General features: G+C 34.9%; 1 protein-coding gene across 1 annotated transcript; it reads left to right on the top strand.

Moving 5' to 3' along the window:
- Positions 1 to 4,503: 4,503 nt before the first annotated feature.
- Positions 4,504 to 5,898, top strand: LOC141629679 (uncharacterized). Its single transcript, XM_074442649.1, has 4 exons — positions 4,504 to 4,775; positions 4,926 to 5,158; positions 5,321 to 5,668; positions 5,732 to 5,898. The coding sequence occupies exons 1-4, from the start codon at positions 4,504 to 4,506 to the stop codon at positions 5,896 to 5,898; spliced, it is 1,020 nt and encodes a 339-aa protein (XP_074298750.1).
- Positions 5,899 to 23,456: the final 17,558 nt, after the last annotated feature.

The raw sequence follows: 23,456 nt of genomic DNA, 5'->3' as shown, positions 1-23,456 counted from the left end.
AATTCCCTTAATAGACAAGTTGATTAATTGTATGACGATACAAGTTAATCAATTCATTAAAATTGAACAATTCATTTGTGAGAGGGAATATTTATCTTATTGTAATTTGATTAAATAAGAATTATTTTAGTAATTAAAATATTTTATTACTAAAATTGATTATTGTTTTTGAAACAATTGAGATAAGAATGAATGGTTAATTATAAATACAATATGTTGTGAATTATAATTATATGACCCATTTTATTTATGTGATCAAGAATCACTAGTTGTATGCAATATAATTAATGTATAAAATGACATTTATTTGATTAATATGCATTAAATTAATTAATAACTTGTTACATGCTACATGTAACATATTGTGTGACAAGTGACAAATTGACAAAATAAAATGGTAGTCCATTTTACATATAGACCGAAAAAATAGAGGGTGGAAAGAGTTAGTGGGTGATTTGTTTTATGTGATAAAATAAGAATAATCATACCTATTCTACACTAGCCTTGCATACCTACTATTTGGAGAAGAACAAAAGGAAAAGAGGTAGCCATGCATTGCCACAAGGCCTTACACCACCCGGCTAATCCTTCTTTTATGATGAGATTTTTGTTCTCATTTTTTCACTTCTCCATATTCTCATGCATGCATTCTTGTCCTTCTCTCTCAACTCTCTCTAAAACTAATTTTAGAATACATTAGATTCTTCCTCAGAAATTCTAATAACAATATAAGATTACTAGTGTAGTAATAAGAATATTATTAGAATTATTTTAAGGATATTAGTATATTAATCTAGTTAGTTAATATATTAGTTTAAGGGATTTGTTTTGGGTGCAATCAAGAGGAGGATCCCAATACTTGGGATTAAGGAGGATCATCCATTACATTTAAGCTCAAGAACAAATAAGGAAGGTGACCTTATTTGTGCCCTTATTTCGAGCCATATAACAATGTAAGGAACATTGTTTTTTCCTTATTTTATCTCTTATTTAGTTATGCATGCACTAGATCTAATGAACTCATATTAATATGTTAATTAGTTTACTATTAGAAGAGTCTAATAATAGGTATATGAACCTAACAATTGGCATCAGAGCATAGTATGTTGTATGCATAATCGATTTATAGTTTTTTTTCGAGTTATTAGTAACTTAATTAAAAATAAAATTTGTAATTTATTAGATAAAGCCACGAAATATTGATACATGTTATATATTCTGGTCCTAAAATGTTTTTAGGTAATTTTTATGATTTATGGTATTTTATTTCTCATTTTAATAATTTTTAGTTATTTTGTTACATTTTCATGACTAAAATGGAAATTAAAATGCTAAAAATAGTTAAACTAAGTCTCTGACCTTGAAATTTTTATATGACATCACATGCATATTTTAATTATTGTATGTAAAATTTCGGATAAATTTGATTTATTTTGCATGATTTATGATTTTTATGAGATAAAAATGAATTAAATGGAGGTAAAATGGTTAAATATAGTTAAACTTCGAAACAGGCCGTGAAAATTTAATATGTCATCACATGCATATTTTACTCATTGTGTGTAAAATTTGAGATGAACTTGATTCATTTAGCATGATTTATGAATTTTTAGTGTAAAAATGGCATAAATAGTGACTATTTTAGCATAAATAGCTAAAACGAATTACATGGCATGAGAAACTTATTTTAGGTTGCATTTATATCCCACATATCAGATCTAACGTTGTAAAATTAATTGGATTAATTTTTGTATACTTTAGATATTTTATTTGATAAAACAGACAAATCGCAACTACATTTTTCTCGAAATAAATTCAAAAATTTTAACCATGATTTTTGATATTATGAGTGTCATGGATATATTCCAGAATTTTAAAAAATTTAAAATTCAAATTTTGAAATTATTGTAATTTAATTTGGATTTATTTCATAAATGTTATGATTTTAGGGTTAAAAATGAGCATAAAATTAACGGATATTTCCCATGGTACCCTCGAACTTTGGCAGATTACACATGGTACCCCTCATTTTAAGTTTCTACATATGATACCCCTATGTTTACCTTTTTCTTTCCCAAAATACCCTTTCCCAAATTTCCGTCATCACTCCGTTACTCTTTTTACTAATGACCCCATTTTTTTGTTATTTAATTCACTAATCCTATTTCACCCACTACCATACCCTCTATTATCAATTCTTCATCATTCATATGCTCTCCATCATCGGAACCCACCATAGTTGCCATCATCCATGTTTCTCAATCAACGGAACCCACTGCCACTTCATAGGGCCGACGTACGGTCAACCCAGATGCGTCCCTGCTCTTATTGCTTCTTAAGGTCGGCGGCCGCGCCTATTAACTTTGGTGTTGCGGTCTTTTGGTGGTTGAGGGTCACTGAGGGGAGAAGTTGCGATTGTGATGGTGGGGTGACGAGAGTTATGGTGGTTTAGTGAGGGGTAGAAGGGAAGGTGAAAAGAGAGGAGGTGATACAAGAGCGTAGCGGCTGATCGGAGGGTTTTGGGGATTTTCGAGGTAGTGCGGATTCTGGTAATGGCGGGTTCAAGAGATGGTGGTTCTGTGGAGGCGGTGGTGGTAATGGTGGACTATGATTGAGAGGTGGTTTGAAAAAGTGATGGATGGTTAAGGAGGAGACAGAGGTGCGAGAAACACTTCGTTATCGTCGCCGTTGCCATGTCATTTTTCGTCGACGGCGGTGCCGGAGGTGTGAGGTAGGTGGCTTTCAATTAATAGATTTGAGTGCGGAAATTGATGGTGAGTTTAGTTTCTCCCTGACATCGCCAATCCGTCATCGTTGAATAATGATAGCGGCGGCTGGTCTGGTGGTGGGTGAAAAAGTAGGCGTTTTGGGGTGATGGTGAAGAAGATGATGATAAATGATAATGGGTGGGTTGGGAATTTAGATATTAAAGTTAGTTTATGGTATAAAATTAGGATTAATGTTTAGATGATGGAGATTTAGTGTATTAAATAACAAAAAATGGGGTCATTAGACAAAGGAGTAACGGAGTGATGACGGAAGTTTGGTGAAGGGTATTTTGGGAAAGAAATAGGTAAACATAGGGGTACCATATGTAGAAACTTAAAATGAGGGGTACCATGTGTAATCTACCAAAGTTCGAGGGTACCATGAGAAAAAACCGTAAAATTAAATCAAGTTGAATTATTGTCAAAAATTGAGTGATGACTAATTTTTGAGACCTAAGAGTATTAGGATAATTAACTTGGGCTAAAATTAGATTTTAGTATTAATTTACGATTTTATTAAGTTAAAATCGTGCTTATCCATAAAACCAGGTTATATAATCGATATAAGTTAAATAGGGCGATTTGGCACTTAATTTGGCATGTTAGACACATATTATAATGCTGCATATTTCATTTTTGAATGTCATATTTTATTTATATAATTTTGAATTATGTAATTTTATCTTAGTATGACCTTAGTTTTAATCGATATTACCCGTAATGAAAGGGGATATTGATTTCGTTGTAGTTTAATGTGATCTTGTATCACTTTTATTTTTACTAGTTTTTCGTATTACAAATGTATAATAGGAATAGCTTTGTATTTTTATTATTATTTGTAATTCCGGAGTTCCTTCAAGACGGTGCCATTCGGAAAGGCGTTCCGACAAAGACGGTGTTCTTGGGAGGCGTGCCACATGAAGATTTAAGGGACCAAAGGAGTTGGTTTCCGAATATGTAATACATTATTTGATTTTCTATTTTAGGAAGGCTATACTAGGAATTTATTATTTGTTTTGCATTTCTCTAATATGTTGGATGCATTGCCAAATCGCCATAACAACACATGCATATCATATCGAGTCCTCGACCGTGTCAATTATAATTATCAATAATTCGAGTTTTAGTTCACTTAAAATTGATAGATAATAAATTGACAAGACCTTTACTTTTAAAGACTGAGACTTAGCCTTAACAAATAGTAGGAGCCCATGAATCTAAATTTCATAAGGAGTACAATACAATTTTTCGGGGTGCTTCTATTGACATTGGGTAAGTGGGATAATAAGTAGTTATTACACTTCGAAAATTTGGTTGATCTCAACGAAGGTATTTTGCGACCGTAGCCGCAAAAGGTTCGGGCTAAAGATGAATTTAATGTAAAATCATTGACCGAGAGTTATAATTGTAGAATCGGTTAAGAGGGTTAACCCACCAAAGTTATATTAGTAAAGATGTAGAGGGATATTATTAGAATGTATAATAGGAAGTCTGTCTCCCCTAGATTTTTACTCAAGGTTGACCTAAAAAAAGCATATGATTTTGTGAGTTGGAGTTTTTTGGAGGAGATGATGATAGCATTGAACTTTCCTGGACAGTTTATTGGGCTGGTGATGGAGTGTGTGAAAACAGCAACCTACTCTTTAGTGCTTAATGGGGATATCTTTGGGTTTTTCAAAGGAAAGAAGGGTTGAGACAAGGAGAACCTTTGTCTCCTCTCCTTTTTACTATTGCAATGGAGTATCTCAGTAGGGTTTTGACTTATGTTACAGACATAATGAAGTTCAAGTATCATCCCTTATGTGCTCCTCTCAAGTTATCTCATCTCATGTTTGCAGATGACTTGTTATTATTTAGTAAAGGGGATGTTTCTTCTATAAAGGTGTTGCTGAGGGCCTTTGCTACATTCTCTAAAGCCTCTGGCTTGCTCATGAGTCCTTCCAAAACCAGTGCTTACTTCAATGGAGTAGATGTTGGGGTGAAGCAGGACATCTTGCAGGTGGCTGGGTTCTCTGAGGGTAGGCTTCCTTTCTCTTATTTGGGAGTCCCTATCACGGTACCGGGAGAATGAAAAAAAAAGCGGAAGGCGATTCTAGTGGAGAAGCTTATAAGCAGGATCAGAAGTTTTGGCTCAAAGAAACTCTCCTATGCTGGCAGGTTAGTGCTTGTTAACTCGGTGTTAACAACACTATACAATTATTGGGTCAATATCTTTATCATTCCAAAGGGTGTTCTTAGTAGGTTAAATGCAATTTGTAGAAGTTATATTTGGGATGGCAAAAGTGACTTGTTGAGAGTTCCTCTGGTGAGCTGGGACAAGGTGTGTGCTCCCAAAAATGAGGGTGGACTGGGTATTAGGGATAGCTACTCATGGAATATTGCTGCCATGGGTAAGCTTGTTTGGTGGATCTATTGTAACCCTGATAAGCTGTGGGTTAAATGGGTTCATCAAGTCTACTTAAAAGGGACGCCCTGGTCTGATTATACATCCACTGGTGACATTAGTTAGGGATGGAAATCAGTCTGCAGGGTGAGAAATAAACTGGTTGCAGGTTATCAGGGTGGTCAATGGTTGCTTGATTCTAAGGGTTACAAAGTCAATAGTGGATATGAGCTGTTAAGAAATAAATTCCAGGTAGTTCAATGGGATAAATATGTTTGGAGTGACTGGAATGTTCCTAAACATAGTTTTGTGGGATGGTTGATTGCAAGAGAAGCTCTACAAGTAAAGGCTAAACTTTTTGCCTTAGGGATTTCTCAGAATGATCAGTGTTTGTTGTGTGGGACTGGGGGTGAGACTCATGAGCATTTATTTCAGCAGTGCCCTTACAGTCAGCGTATTCTCAGAGTGCTTGCTGATGATTTTCAAGTAGTGTTATCAATTGGGACATTGTTCGCAGGTATTTGGGATTAGGTGAGGTCTGGTGTCCAGCAGAAGGTGTTGATGTGTGCTTTTATGGCAGCATTTTACTCCATATGGATGCATAGGAATCGTGTTCATGTTGAAGGTAGTCTGCTTAGACCTGAAATTCTAGTACATCAGATCAGGCAGATAGTTAAAAATAGAATCAAGGCTAGACTTACTCATGTGTATGATCGTCGAGATACTAATTGGTTGAGTAGTGTTTGAAGGAAAAGTAGATCTATATACTTACATATTCATATATGTTTTAATTTAATTTGTCATAAAATTAATGATTGATCTTATGCATGCAAACATTAAAACAAAATAAGGAAGAAACATTGTTCTTACATTGTGATTTTCGGTTTAATGGGCACAAGAGAGATCACCTTTCTCTCTTGTTCTTGAGCTTTCCCTTTTGGATGAACTAAGACCCAAGTGTAGGATCTCTCCCAAGGATTTATACCCAAAGCTTACTCTTAATTAAAATTAATATTATAGTTACTAGTACAATATTAATCTTGTAGAAAATGACCCAAAAATATTATAAAACACTTAATATTTTCGGTTTTGGGAGGAGGAAGAATGGGAGCTTTTTATCTCTCTAAAACTCAAAGAATTAGAATAATGAAGAATGAATTAATCACACACAACATTTTGTGTATATTAGATAAAATAAGAGGAAAAACCAAATGGCTTTTCCTCTCTCAAAAACCGGGTGGTAGGGGGGCATTAAGGGAGCCAATGCATGCACTTGTTTATCTTCACAAGGTAAACTAGGGTTGCATGGCTACTAAAGCAAGTAATCATGATGCTTACCACTAATTTAAACAAACACAATATTTGCTTAAACCCCTCTAAATTTCGGTCCATATGGATAATATGGAATCCATTTTATTTTTGTCAATTGTCAATATGTCACATGTCATATGTTGCATAAATTTGTTGTGCATTTTTAACATATTAAAAATCAACGTATTATTAAAAATACGTCACATACAAAAATCGACTTAGTAATTCATAATTACTTGTACCAAAATATTTTACCAATTTATAAATCACCACAATTTGTATTTATAATAATTCATTCAAATTTAATTGTTTCGTTAAACAATAATTTCATCTGAGTAATGATACAATTCGATTACTCAGACCGTATCTCATTTTAATCAATTTCAATGTGATACGTAAATTTTACTTCCAAAATCGTCCGTCAATTTTCAAGTAATTCAATTAACTCGTAACATTATACGATTAATTAAATGATCAATTAAGAGTGTTGACCTCTAGGTATGTCCTAGGGGATCAACTGATCACCACCGTCGCACGACAGTAATGTCAAACTCTAGTCAGCCAACCATTACCGATATATGTTGATCAGTTGACAGTAAAAATATTACTTCCCAATTGTATTCTTTATAATGAGATTTAAACATGTGATCATCATGATCAACAGTCGTGATCGCATTATTGTCGGAGGACACATATTCCAATAATCTCCCACTTGTCCTCGACAAGTGTGCGTCACCAATTCTCTTGTCTTATTACTATCTCCCACTCAATGCAAGGTGTCTTTCAGGTCGTACTTGCAAGTGATCATATCGAGAGTGGTTTCCTCGATATGGAGAATAACTGATTGACCGGATTTATCTATCATAGATACCTTCCGAGCGTGGCCACGCATTTCCAGTTCATTACTCCTCGAGTGGCCCTGAGATATTGTTATAACCCTGACTAGGGATGGACAATTCCTATCGCACTCATTCCCTTCGACTAGCCACAGCCATCATAACCCAAAATATGCCCATTTGACCCCATTTACGAAGGTCGTAGTAACATAAATCAAAGTTAATCCAAATCGTGCCATCTTAGGCGAATAGTCTTTAGTCAAAAGAATCGACTCATTTGAATACTATAGCAGCTCTCGCCACGACCAGGCTATATAAATTTTCCAGAACTCTATAAGTGGTCATAAGGCCCGACAAAAAGTTCCTAACAGTCTGCCTATGTGATCGACTAGTCATCTCACATGACTCTATGGCACTTGAACTTGCCATCAATCGCATCACACTCTAGTCACTTCGAGACGTCACCTCATGTAAGTAACTATGGGCAAATACAATGTTAATCCATGTTCACTTTAACGGGGTTCAATTGTCTTCACAACCCGTTTGGATATAACAATGTACAAGGTGAGTTAATAATAACTCAAACGACAAATGTCGACATCACACTCGGGTAGTCAATATCATATTACAACCTTGTGATGTATATCGTAAGTGTAAACACTTATTAATTGCAATAGAAGTTTAACATGCCATGTGTCCATGTGTTCAAACTTCTTACGCTTGCATTTTCCTTTACATTCATGTTCTCTCTCATAGCATGAACCTTACCAAGTACACATCAAGGTTCCCGACCTCGGTTTTGGTTCTTTATCTTGAAAGAACTTTCTTATCGATTATCACATAACGAACGAATTTGTGGTGAATGATATAACTTGTACTGATCAAGTACTCCATACACACACAATGCACTAGGTACATGTTTTGTAGAGTCTTGCAACAATTTGCCAAGACGATTGGCCTAGCACTTCTCACAAGTCCTAGCATAGTTAGGAAAGATTAGTTTTGAGTAACTTCTTATTCAACTAAGTATCTTTCCAAAACTTCTTATTTCTCTTTCTAGGCTTGAAAGATTTAGGATTCTCATAAATCCTTACATGTGCTCGGATTTTCATTAATATGCGCAACCTCTTGACATATATAAGAGCATTCTGACAAACACCGAAATCGCTCATCGGATTCTACTCGAGAATTCATGACGTTTCTATTGTGGCTTACCAATGAATCATCATGCTCTTATGAATATGATTCACTATTGGACATGTGCATGATTATTCTAATGGCAAAAACATTAGTTACTAAAAATCATGAGATCAACCATTCATAGGTTCAATGAACGACCACGACTGCTAATGGCAATTCCATTTTCATCTATATGAATAACCTATGTGTATGTTGATATGATGTGTATTTCTTAATACTAATCCAATATTTCTTGTCCTAATTGGATTCATCATAGTCCAAATTCATCCAGAATTGAAAATTCAAAACTTCCTCTATGAAGGAAGGTGTTAGCTCGTCATTCTTTAATGAGTGGTGAGTTGTAAACATTCAAAGGATGATAGCTCCCACTAAATTCCATGTCTTCACATGATAATTTCCTAACTCCCACTCAATTCCACATATTTCGTAATTGACTTCTCAATCGAAACTTTTCAAGAATTGAAATATAAATTTCATTGCCAAGTTATTAAGATAAAACCATATATGTTCCCATCATATCCCTTCAAAATACCTATTTCGAAGAGGTCTTATTTTAACCTTACGGAAAGAGATTTTAAATCTCTAACACACTCATGTCATAATGATGTGTAGCAATGTCATTCTTTAAATATAAATAATATCTAGAACACGTCCTTCGAAATACCCTTTCGGAAGGAGGTTTAACCATTTCATAATGAGGTTAAACAATGACATTTGCGTGGTTAAAACTGGGCCATTGAAGATATCGGTATATCAATCTTTGCAACTCGATCATAACTAGTATGTTACTATGATTCATTTAGGCTCTTAAGTAAATCTCAAGGTTGAAACTATTGGTCAAAATTTATCATAAACTAGTCAAAAACTTGTTAAGACTTTACATTAGTCATTTTCTTCCAAAACTTTCTTTTGGTCTCCTCGTGTAGTTATCTTGAGAATATACTCTCATGATTACTTCACTTGGTCTCTTTAGTCATATAGAACTTACTTGAGACCATAGATCTCATCTATAGAACTTACTTGAGACCATAGATCTCATCTATACCGTATACTATGTAAATAGATATATCTTCATTCAAATCATTCTCCCTTGCGTAGATCTCATATACACAAGTACACAAATTTATCTTGTCTTGTGTGTTGTGTCCTCATTTTTCTCCCACTCTATCTTTAGAATAAATACACTATAGATTCAAAGATAGCATATGAGACACAAATAATGATTTGAAGTATAAGGAGAACTACCTCATAGGTTGACTAAAAGTTTTAGATTTCATATGTGTACTTGGTGATTGACATACCTTTAAGAGAGTTCATAGACTCAAAATCGCTTTATAAATGATCATACACAAGCCTTAAGCATGTGGACATATAATGAAACCCGTCATTATATTTGTCTATTAGATCACTTTAAGTTATATGTTTCTAAGAACAAGAATTTAAACATGAATTTTAGAACAAAAGGATAAAATGATAAAACGGGTGACTTGGGTTGCAAACCAAGTCACCATTATCCAAATACAACCCATTATCCAAAATACCTTTCCATGTCGAACACGGAAACTTAAGGTTCTAAAATCCAAAACATAATTTAAAGTAAGACAATGAAAAGCAAAGCTCCATGAAAGCTATCCCTAGCTTCTTGATGGTTTCTCATGCTTACTTTTCCTTTCCCTTGTCTTTGCTTGGTGGAGGCCCTATTTACAAATAAAAAGGGAGATACATTATCACAACTTTGCATCATAATACCATAGTTGAATTAGAAACATAAAAGCAGGATAGTCATTTACCTACTGGAGTAATCTTTCCGGCCTTAATATCACCAAGGTATTTGGAACAATTTCTTTTCCAATGTCTCATACCATTACAATAATGGCATTTATCAAGAGGACCCTTCTTGATTTTTGAAGTGCGAGCTTCACAAGTCTTAGCTTTGGTGAATGTGGGAGTTTGCTTCTTACCCTTCCTCCCATTCTTCTTGAACTTCCCCTTACTCTTAGTGCTTATGTTAAGCACATCTTTTGGAGGGTTCACATTTAACCCCATGTCCCTCTCTGCTTGCACAAGTAACTTGTGCAATTCTTCAAGAGACACATCCTTGTCTTGCATGTTAAAATTCACCTGGAATTGAACATATGCTTTTGACTTTGGACAAGGAGTGTAGAATCCTATCTACAATGAGTTCTTAGGGGATTTCAACCTTTTGAATTTTCAAGGTCTCGACAAGCTCCATGAGTTTGAGCACATGAGGGCTAACCTTTTGGCCCTCTTTGAAGTCGAGATCAAAGAATGCCGCGGCCGCCTCATATTGGACGATCCGCGGAGTTTGTGAAAACATTGTCACAAGCTTGGAGTAAATCTCATTAGCATTGCCCATTTTAAAGGCTCTCCTTTGGAGATCCGCCTCCATCGCAAATATTAAGACATTTTTCATTGCGGCGGACTCCTTTTGGTAAGCCTCATATGCTTCCCTAGTGGCAACGGTCGACCTAGTAGTAGGTTCGGGTGGAGAGGCCTCGGTAAGGTAACGAAGCTTGTCGTCACCTTGGGCGGCCAATTTGAGTTGGGCATCCCAATCGGAGAAATTTGACCCATTCTTTTCAAGTTTACATCGATCCATGAAGGATCGGAGCCATGAAGTATTAGCGAGAGGCGTGGCGTTTGGTGTTGGTGTTGCCATTTGTTATGAGAAAAAGAAGTGGTCTACAAAACAAAATATAAGGAGTAAAACAAATGTCGTTTTAATAATAATAATACTCGTAAAAATTTAATTTAAACAAGTTTTATGCATTTTTCTAGTGACCTCTACCCAACTAGATAAATGATTCCAAGACGCAAATTCATATCAACTTAGGCACGGGATAGCCGATGGAACCCTTATTAATATAACTCGGTGGATTAACGTTTAATCGATTCTACTTTTAGAACTATTGGTCGATAAAATTACTCTAATATTTATCTATAGCCCGGAACACATGCGACTATGGTCACGAATACTTCCGTTGAAGTCAATCCAAATTTCGAATAAATGTGTCCATGATCCAAATTCACATTAATTTGGGCACAGGATGGCCGATGAAACCCTCATCAACACGAATTCGGTGGATAGACATTCATCACCCACTTCCCCTACGTAACAAGGTTTGTACCCCGGGATGGCCGAGTGCACTCCCTCGCGAAATAGGTTTTCATGGTTTCTACTATTTGGTAAGGCTATGTCTCAATTGATTGTTTTAGCGAGAGGTCATGTCAATTTATTATCTATCACGTTTTAAGTGAACTAAAGTGGTGAACTACGATAATTTTAATTGACACGGTCGATAAACTCGATAAAGATGAGGATGCATGTTTTAGTTATGGCGATTTAGCGATGCATGCGACATAAAATAAAATGCAAGCATAAAATAAATAAATCCTAGTATGGCCTTTCCTAAAATAGAAAAACTATTTAACTATTACATATTCGGAAACCAACTCCATTGGTCCCTTGAACTTCGGTTGTGGCACGCATCTCGAGGTAACACCGTCTTTATGTATCGCCATTCTTGAAGAAATCCGTTTTTGGGAACTCCGGAATGAATAAAATTACATAATTTCCTATTATACATTTGTAACTAAAATAAAATAAATCTATTAAATTACATAACAGTGATACGAGATCACAATAAAATTACAACCGAATCGATATTCCCATACATTTCGGGAAATACCAATTAAAATCTAAGGCCATACTAAGTAAAATTACATAATTTCAAACATTACATAAATTAAAATTATGACAATCATAAAGAAAATGCAGCATTATAATATGTATGAACATGCCCAATTTTATGCTAAATCGCCTTTAATTAGCCAATATCGTATATTACTTTTTTTTTACGGTTTGCGTGATTTCAACATTTTATAATCACAAAAATTACATAAATTCATATTTATGCATAAGTTAATTACCCTAACCTCTTAGGACTCAAAATTTAGTCTTCACTAATAATTTGACCATAATTAACTCATATTTATTAAAATTGTTCATTAATGGACTAAAAATTACAAAAATAAGCTATAAACTTCAAATAAATCATAAAATTTCAAATAAATTCAAAATTTGAAATTTAAACTCATGAACATTCTGGAAAAATACCATGACACTCATAATGTTCAAAAACTTAGGTTAAAAATTTCGAAATTTTTCCGGAAAAACAATGTTGCGGTTTATCGGTTTTAACTAAAACAATCATAAAAACATGTGAAAAATTATATACATTAAATTTTCAATTTTAGATCTGAAAAAGATAATAAAATGCAACATTGGACGTTTTTCCTTAGTCATAGATTATGTTTTATTAATTTTTCACTAATAATGTCACTATTTATGCTATTTTTCTTCAAAAATCCATAAATCATGCAAAATAACTTCACTATAGCCCATTATTTTACACACATATTGTAAAATTGCATGTGACAACATACTAAATTTCTATGACCAGATTCGAAATTTATCTCATATTAACCTATTTTTCACCTAAATCCGAATTTAATAATGAAAAATCCATTTCTCGAGCATAGGAATTTCAAAAATTATGAAAATTTACAGGTTATCTTAAAATAATATATGTGACAACATATCCAAAAATCACTGGAAAATTCGAAGTATAGCTAATTTTAGACCGAAAATGACATTTTTACTCATAAAATCACATTTAAATGCCATTATTGTATAATATGAACAATAAAAATCCGTAAATTTAACCAAAATATCCTAAAACATTTTAGGACCAGAAATTTAACATGCATGAATTAATTTCGTGATATATCATAATAACACAAATTTTACAAGTTTTATATGTTAATCTTTATAACTCGGAATAACTTTTAACCGATTTGCATGCAAACAACCATGGCTCTTGATACCGATTGAAGGAAAAGTAGATCTATATACTTATATATTCATATATGTTTTAATTTAATTTGTCATAAAATTAATGATTGATCTTATGCATGCAAACATTAAAACAAAATAAGGAAGAAACATTGTTCTTACATTGTGATTTTCGGTTTAATGGGCACAAGAGAGATCACCTTTCTCTCTTGTTCTTGAACTTTCCCTTTTGGATGAACTAAGACCCAAGTGTAGGATCTCTCCCAAGGATTTATACCCAAAGCTTACTCTTAATTAAAATTAATATTATAGTTACTAGTACAATATTAATCTTGTAGAAAATGACCCAAAAATATTATAAAACACTTAATATTTTCGGTTTTGGGAGGAGGAAGAATAGGAGATTTTTATCTCTCTAAAACTCAGAGAATTAGAATAATGAAGAATGAATTAATCACACACAACATTTTGTGTATATTAGATAAAATAAGAGGAAAAACCAAATGGTTTTCCTCTCTCCAAAACCGGGTGGTAGGGGGGCATTAAGGGAGCCAATGCATGCACTTGTTTATCTTCACAAGGTAAACTAGGGTTGCATGGCTACTAAAGCAAGTAATCATCATGCTTACCACTAATTTAAACAAACACAATATTTGCTTAAACCCCTCTAAATTTCGGTCCATATGGATAATATGGAATCCATTTTATTTTTATCAATTGTCAATATGTCACATGTCATATGTTGCATAAATTTGTTGTGCATTTTTAACATATTAAAAATCAACGTATTATTAAAAACACGTCACATACAAAAATCGACTTAGTAATTCATAATTACTTGTACCAAAATATTTTACCAATTTATAAATCACAACAATTTGTATTTATAATAATTCATTCAAATTTAATTGTTTCGTTAAACAATAATTTCATCTGAGTAATGATACAATTCGATTACTCAGACCGTATCTCATTTTAATCAATTTCAATGTGATACATAAATTTTACTTCCAAAATCGTCCGTCAATTTTCAAGTAATTCAATTAACTCGTAACATTATATGATTAATTAAATGATCAATTAAGAGTGTTGCCCTATAAGTATGACCTAGGGGATCAACTGATCACCACCGTCGCACGACAGTAATGTCAAACTCTAGTCAGCCAATCATTACCGATATATGTTGATCAGTTGACAGTAAAAATATTACTTCCCAATTGTATTCTTTATAATGAGATTTAAACATGTGATCATCATGATCAACAGTCGTGATCGCATTATTGTCGGAGGACACATATTCCAACAGTGTTAGCTTGTTGAATTGAAATTTCCTTAATAAGGAGATTTCTTATGTATTTGGAAATTGTATTAGTTTGTAATAGTTTGTTATGTGCTTAATGAAATTCTTACCTTTCACCAAAAAAAAAAAAAAAAAAAAAAAAAAAAAAAAGTTGTAGAGGGCCCGGCCCGTTGGCTCACATCCAAATTAAATATGAATTTTTGGGTCTCGGAGTCATTTATTATAGTTGGGTAAAGTTCACTCTATAAATGCTAAAACTTGTTTTTTAATTCATTTACAAGTTTTAAGACGATAAATGTTTATAATTCCTTCATTTTCTATTTTGTAGTCAATTTGATTAGTTTGCAATGTCGACTCCAATTTCATCCGCATCAACTAGCACAAACGCTCCACCACTCCCCAATGCTTCTTAGCTCTGATCCTTTATGGATCGATGCAAACTTGAAAAGAATGGTTCTAATTTCGCCGATTGGGATGCGCAACTCTGTTTGGCCGCGGAAGGTGACGACAAGCTTCGTTACCTTACTGAAGCCGCTCCCACCACACCTACAACTAGGTCAACCTCTGCTGCAAGGGAATCCTATGAGGCTTACCTAAAAGAGTCGGTCACTATCAAGAATGTCTTGATTTTCTCTATGGAGCCATATCTCCAAAGGAGTGCTATCAAAATGAGCACGGCCTATGAGATCTACACCAAGCTTAGGACCATGTTTTCGCAAGCTCCTAGGATAATCCAATATGAGGCGGCCTCTGCATTTTTCGAGATCAATATCAAAGAGGGCCAAAAGGTTAGCCCTCATGTGCTCAAATTGATTGAGCTTGTTGAGACTCTTAAGATCCAAGGAGTCAATATTCCCGAACAACTCGTCATAGACCGAGTTCTACATTCATTGAACAAAGTAAAGGCATATGTGCAGTTTAGGGTAAACTACAATATGCAAAACATGAAGACTTCTCTCCATGAATTGCACAAATTGCTTGTGCAAGTCGAGAGGGATATGGGTCTTGATGTTAATTCAACCAAAGATGTGCTAGCCATAAACAACAAAAGCAAAGGGAAATTTAAGAGGAGTACTAGTAAGGGTAAGAAACCCAACAAGGGCAAAGGGAGAGTTATTGGGAATAACTCATCCAAGCCAAAAAAGGGTGCATCTTCCGAAGATAAGTTCCACTATTGTTGTGGTGTGGGCCATTGGAAGCGAAATTGCCCTAAGTATCTTGGAGATGTTAAAGCTGGACGTGTGACTCCAGTAGGTAATAAATTCTCTAATCTATTATGTTATTGATAAAAATTTCAACTTTGGTATTTAGATACAAGTTGTGATTCTCACCCCCCTTTAAATGTGATATAGGGCATGTGAGCAAAGACAAAGGCAAGGATAAGCAAGCTTGAGGATGATCTTCAACAAGGGATGCTAGTGTAGCCGCCCATAGAAGAAGACCTAAGGAAGCTTGGCTTTTTATTTTGTATTATCTTTTTAGTATTGTTGTATTTTGGCTTGTTGTTTTAGAACTTCTTTTGATTTCCATGTTGGACATGGAAGTTTGTTTTATTTCCATTCTGCACACAATGGTTGTATGAATTTTAATGGCTTGTCTATCAACCCAAGTCATTCGGTTATGGAATTTTTCTTCGTTCTAAAAACTTGTCATTATACACCTTTCATATCAAAACATAAATTATTTTGACTTAATCTAATCATAAAAGAATTACAACGATGGGATCATTGTAATTAGTTCATAAGTCATGAATTTAATCCTCGCTTATGCTTTTGTGACTTAATCTCACATCTTATTTGATATAAGATAGCATGATTATAAAGTCAAAAAGAGTTATTTGAACTCTAAAAAGGGAAATTTTATAAACCAATTGGCTACACCATTTATAAGACTCCATACGAGCTATGGGAGGGCTTAAGACTTCAAGTTTGTATATAACATGAACATGAGTCGGTTTGAGTTATCGAACTCATTTTTGAGAATTTGCAATCCAAAACGGACATGTTACTATAAACGAATGGTCAACCTGGAGATACCTAAAATAGCAAGTCTATTTAACAAATGACATGGATCAGATTCGCATATTACATGAATCAAGCTACCATAATAGAGCTGGTCTTTTATGAGCTAACATGTCAGTCTAGACAAACTTCTATTACTTCACCATATATGTTTGTAACTCACAAAACTATCTCTTAAGAAGATAGAAGTATTTGTAAGAGATAGAGTTGGAGTAGATCGTCACAAACATGTCTTATAGTTAATATATTACTTTTTGAAAGTAATGGAACTATAATCTATTGAGATAGAGTGGGAGTAAAGTAGACATGTCTTATTGTTAATATGTTACTTTTCGAAAGTAATGGAATGATGACCTAGTCCCAAATCGACTTTGTTGCATATAAGCCATAGCATTACAATCTGAAGTCTTTACTCAAGAGTAGATTTACTTTAAGGCGATGGTCTCTTTAAAGTAAAAGCATTGATTGACATGAAGATGTTAATCAGGATAAATCATGTTAGGAATTGCCACATTTAATTTTGATGAAAAATGGCAAATGATATTAAAAATTCGCTTTTCAAAAATGGGAATTTTGAGAAGGATGTGTATGGAACATAAAACCTTAGATAAAGATCTAAGAATCCTAACATATTATGCAAAGCTTATTTAAGCAAGCATCAAAGGATTATACATTTCGTTCATGTGATAATTGAGAATGGTTTCATTCACATTGTTGAAGAATCATATTTATACATGAAGTTAACTGGGGGCTAGAATTATTTTTCCATGTCTTATATGTCGATAACATATTACTTATTGAGAATTACGTACCAATGCTCTCTTCTATGAAAGAGTGATTGGGAGACTAGGAAAAGGTGCGATGTATTTTTGATTTTCGAATCTATGTGTTAAATTTGAGAGAATATTGGCATAGAGTCGAGAGTCTTATGATGATAAGATCTTTTATATCTGTTCAACATCAACAAGGTTGAGTAGGTTATTCATCTTGATGAAAGTGGAATTGCTATGACAGATTCATATTCATTCACTGAACCTAATAAGTTGTTGATTACATGAAATCGATTGCTAATGTTTTCACCATTAGAATGATCATGTATGCCATTATATGCACATGCCGGGATGAATCATATGCTTGGAGCATAATAAGTCAATAACAAGTTAATTCGAATAATGGTCTTTTGAAAGCCATAAAGAACATCCTTTAAGATTCTTGAGAAGAATTGAGGACTCGTTCTTATGTTTGGATGATATACTAAGTTGTGTGTTGAAGGGTTACACAAACTCTAGTTTCCAAACCTATAAGGATTTAACGAAATCCTAGGCCGATATTATTAACTTAGGAGTAAGAGACTAGATAAATGTTTTAGTTTCGACCATTGCAAATTCTACAAACAGAATCTAAGTAAATTGTGATAAGATGGTCAACATAAGGAATGAGAATAGATCCCTCTAACAAAGACTTTATCACAACTTATATGATAACAGTGGGAGCATCTTCCAAGTACAAGAGCCCAAGTCTAATAAGAAGACTAGACATCTACTTAGATAAATTCATACTATTAGAAATAACATAGAATAGAAGGAAATAGCAATTCATAAAGTTGGAATGGATGGATACATGGTATATCCACTTGCCAAGCTTTTATTGCATTTCAACTAGTGTAAAAGGTACACTATAGATTATAAGATATGAGGTAGTAATTGTGTATTGACTATTCATATATGATTATCGCATTTATCGTTTGAGTTTCTTTAAACTCATTCATTACTTTGTTATATCCAAATGGGTTGTTGAGACAATATTGAACCCCATTGAAGTGAACTGGATTGACATAGTATATGCCCCTGATTACTTATAGGAGGTGACGTCTCAAAGTGACTAGAGTGTGATGCGATTGATGGCAAATTCAAGTGCCATAGGGTCATATGGGATGACTAGTCGATCACATAGACAGACTGTATGGGACACTCTATCGGGCAGTGACCGCTTATAGAGTTCTGGAAATTCATAAAGCCTGGTCGTGGCAAGAGCTACTATAGTATTCTTATGAGTCGATTCTTTTTACTAGAGACTATTCGCCCAAGTTAGCAGAAATTTCTGAATGGCTTTGATTTATACTCTACGACTGTCGTAACTGAAGTCAAATGAGTATATTTTGGGTCATGATGAACTGTGGCTATACGAAGGGAATAGTGCGATAGGAATTGTCCACCCCCTTGTCACGGTTGTTTAAAATCTCAGGGCCACTCGAGGAGTAGTGAACTGAAAATGCGTGGCCACGCTCGGAAGGTATCTGCGGTAGATAATTTCGGTCAGACAGTTACTCTCCAGATCGAGGAAACCACTCAAGATATGGTCAAATGCAAGTACGACCTGCGAGACACCTTGCATTGAGTGGGAGATTGTAATAGGACAAGAGAATTGGTGACGCACACTTGTCTCGGACAAGTGGGAGATTGTTGGAGTATGTGTCCTCAACAATAGTGCGATCACATGCTTAAATCTCAAATTAAGAATACGTAAGGAATGATTCATTTATATAGTCAACTGATCAACATTAATCAGTAATGATTGGCTAACTAGAGTTTGACATTACTGTCGTTTGACGGTGGTGATCAGTTGATCCCTTAAGGTCACACCTATAGGACAATTCCCTTAATAGACAAGTTGATTAATTGTATGACGATACAAGTTAATCAATTCCTTAAAATTGAACAATTCATTTGTGAGAGAGAATATTTATCTTATTGTAATTTGATTAAATAAGATTTCTTTTAGTAATTAAAATATTTTATTACTAAAATTAATTATTGATTTTGAAACAATTGAGTTAAGAATGAATGGTTAATTTTAATTACAATATGTTGTGAATTATAATTATATGACCCATTTTATTTATGTGATCAAGAATCACTAGACAATTTGTTGTATGTAATATAATTAATGTATAAAATGATATTTATTTGATAAATATTCATTAAATTAATTAATAACTTGTTACATGCTATATGTAACATATTGTGTGATAAGTGACAAATTGACAAAATAAAATGGTAGTCCATTTTATAAATGGACCGAAAAAATAGAGGGTGGAAGGAGTTAGTGAGTGATTTATTTTATGTGATAAAATAAGAATAATCATACCTATCCTACACTAGCCTTACATACCTACTATTTGGAGAAGAACAAAAGGAAAACAGGTAGACATGCATTGGCACAAGGCTTACACCACCCGACCCTTCCTCCTTTTATGATGAGATTTTTGTTCTCATTTTTTCACTTCTCCATATTCTCATGCATGCATTCTTGTCCTTCTCTCTCAACTCTCTCTAAAACTAGTTTTAGAATATATTAGATTGTTCATCAGAAATTCTAATAACAATATAAGATTACTAGTGTAGTAATAAAAATATTATTAGAATTATTTTAAGGATACTAGTATATTAATCTAGTTAGTTAATATATTAGTTTAAGGGATTTGTTTTGGGTGCAATCAAGAGGAGGATCTCAATACTTGGGATTAAGGAGGATCATCCATTACATTTAAGCTCAAGAACAAATAAGGAAGGTGACCTTATTTGTGCCCTTATTTCGAGCCATATAACAATGTTATGAACATTGTTTTTTCCTTATTTTATCTCTTATTTAGTTATGCATGCACTAGATCTAATGAACTCATATTAATATGTTAATTAGTTCAATATTAGAAGAGTCTAATAATAGGTATATGAACCTAACACTTTTTCCATGCTGGCAGGTATTCCAAGTCTTTTTTTTTTCGAATTTTTCATTAAGTTTCTTGATTTCCTAGACTATTGCCATCATGACAGCTGCTCCTGTCTCATCAGGTTGTTCTTTGTTATTTTTGGGAATGTCATCCTCATCTACATTGATTACTTACTTTCTTGGCACCACTCGGACTCCCAAAATTTGAGAAATTAAAGTGTTTGATAATTGATGAGAATGGGGTTCCTGGCTGGATTTTAGAGCCTGATCCCTGACTTTTCTCCAACTTTTGTTTCAAGGCTGACTCGGATTCCTTCAGCTGTAAAATTTCAGCCTTAGCCTGGGCCATTTTTTCTTTCAGGTTCTCCATTTCTGCTAGTTGTTGTAAAGCGGCATTCAATTGTTCTTCTACGGTGGGTTGTGCCATTTTTTGTTAACTTTCTGTTTTTTGGATTTTTTTTAAAAAGGAAAAAATATTTTAATGAGCTAGATGCCCCACGGTGGGCGCCAATTGTTTTAGGTGGATTCTACGCAAGACTGAATCAGGTCATAGTAGAATGATTGCGGAGTTAACTAGCTTAATTTTACCTATAATTATTGCAGGGCAGGACAGAATATGTGTAATGTAAATCAAATAAGGAAATCAAATAATACAACATAATTTGTGCGTGGAAAACCCTTAAATAGGAAAAAAACCACGGGCACCAAACCAGGAGAGGATTTTACTATGATTTGAGAGAATTATAATGTTAGGATCACAATGTAATGTATTTTCTCTATGTATTGTAGTTGTGTTGCTTGTGGTATGCTGGAATGTGTCTTCAAATGATCTTGGATCTTTCTTATATAGTTATCCATGAACGGCTGCATAATCTTCCCCTTAATGGCGTAATATTCCCTCTTAATGGCGCTCTTAATTGCCTCTTAATTACCCGGATAAATGTCTTGTCTCCATGATTAATTCTCCTCCTTAATTACTCTCTTAATTACTGAATTTATATGATAATTATCACACAAAATCCTTGTTGACTTAGTCAAATATTATCTTTACACTTGACCGTTGTCATCTCCCGCCTGGTGCCAATCCTAAGCTACCTTGACACTTCTGTCCTGATCTTCAGGCCAGAGTAGAAACCAATCCTGAATATAGTGCAAAATATCAGGCCTAAAAGCTGTCATTTTAGAAACTCTGGTCGCATATGAGTCATTCGCATGGTTCACAATAAGTTAAGAATCATTGTACACCTCAATGTGACTAACCCGTAAGTCCAAGGCCAGCTGAAGTCCCAAGATAAGGGCCTCGTACTCTGCCTCATTGTTGGTCACCCTAAACTCACACCATATTTCCTGTACAATCCGTTCCCCCTGAGGTGATCGGAGGACGAGTTCTACTCCCGTACCTCTCATGTTCGAAGCCCCGTCCACGTATAGTGCCCCACTTCTAACCACCCTTGTCCTCACTCAAGGTTAACACCTCTTTATCAACTTGGGATTGGAGGTTTGGGCGAAGGTCTGACACGAAATCGACCAAGGCCTAGGATTTTATGGCGGTTCGGGGTTCAAATTTTAGATCGTACCCGCTCAGGTGGACAGACCACTTAGCCACTCTACCTGACAGTTTTGGTTTTCTCATTATAGCTTTCAGGGGGTAGTTAGTGATTACTGAGATGGTATGAGACTCAAAGTAGGAGCGCAACTTATATGAAGCAGTAACAAGTGCTAAAACGAGTTTTTAGAGTGAGGTGTACCTGGTCTCTACAGGTAGCAGAGACTTACTAATGTAATATAATGGTTTTTGTGCTCCCTCATCTTCCCGTACCAGTACTGCACTGACTGCTGCTTTGATCACTGATAAGTATCGGTACAATGGTTTTCCTGGTTCTGGCTTAGAGAGTAACGAAGGTGTGCTCGGGTAGTGCTTCAACTCGCCAAATGCCTTTTCGTGTTCCTCTGTCCACTTGAACCTTTTGCTTTTTCTGAGGATGTCATAGAACAGCCGGCACCTATCTGAGGACATGGAGATGAACCCGTTGAGGGTTGTTACTCTACCTGTTAATCTTTGCACGTCCTTTGGTTTCTGGGGGATTCTAGTTGCAGCACTGCGTGAATCTGCTCCGTACTGGCTTTGATTTCCCTCTAGGTGACTAGGTACCCCAAGAACTTCTTGGAACCCCAAACCATACATTTCAGGGGATTCGGCTTCATATGGTACTCCCTGAGTATCCTAAATGTGTTTTCCAAGTGGACCATATGTTGTTCTGCTTGTTTGGAATTGACCACCATGTCATCTATATAAACTTCTATTGTTTTACCAATCTTCTCTTTGAACATTTTGTTTAACAGACGTTGGTAGGTTGAACCAACGTTCTTAAGGCCAAAAGGCATCACATTGTAGTAGTACAGGCCTCTCTCGGATTTGAAGGCTGTTTTCTCCTGATCATCCGGATGCATTTTATTCTGGTTGTAATCGCTCTATGCATCTAGAAAGGTGAGCATTTCGTGCCCTGCAGTTGCATCCACCATTGGATCTATGTGCGGCAGGGGGAACGTGTCCTTGGGGGATGCCTTATTCAGAGCCGTGAAGTCCACGCACATCCTTCAATTGTTGTTCTTATTGGGCACTCCTACCACGTTAGAGAGCCATTCCGGGTACTTGACCTCCCTGATCTTCTCTACTGCTAGCAGGTTGTCTACCTCCTGATTGATCACCTCATTTCTTTCTGGTGCAAACTTTCTTCTTTTATGTTGTATCGGCTGATAACTTGCGTCAACATTCAGTCCATGTTAGTTCGCAGAAATTCAAGTAACTGTTAGCAAATATTACCTGTACAATTTGACCCAATCAGCACGGTTCATTCCGGGTGTTGTCCGTCCAGGTTTACCTCATCAAGTTCTGATTGTGGAGGCTCAATGTACTCCCTCTGGACATACAGTTTCTGTAATTGCTATGCTGGGGGGTTTGTGGTATGTTTTAAGGCATCTTTGTAGCAGTCTCTAGCCTCTGCCTGATCTCCGCGTATCTCCTATACTCC

Source organism: Silene latifolia, chromosome Y (assembly GCF_048544455.1).
Source record: "Silene latifolia isolate original U9 population chromosome Y, ASM4854445v1, whole genome shotgun sequence".
Classification (NCBI taxonomy): domain Eukaryota; kingdom Viridiplantae; phylum Streptophyta; class Magnoliopsida; order Caryophyllales; family Caryophyllaceae; genus Silene; species Silene latifolia.
Note: the sequence above shows the minus strand (reverse complement) of the source record. Positions and strands in the feature narration are given on the sequence as shown.

Coding starts and splice junctions, on each gene's coding strand:
- LOC141629679 (XM_074442649.1), top strand. CDS start 4,504: ATGGAGTATCTCAGTAGGGTTTTGACTTATGTTACAGACATAATGAAG. Junction 4,776..4,925: donor GACATCTTGCAGGTGGCTGG/GTTCTCTGAGGG, acceptor CTATGCTGGCAG/GTTAGTGCTTGTTAACTCGG. Junction 5,159..5,320: donor ATGGAATATTGCTGCCATGG/GTAAGCTTGTTT, acceptor AACTGGTTGCAG/GTTATCAGGGTGGTCAATGG.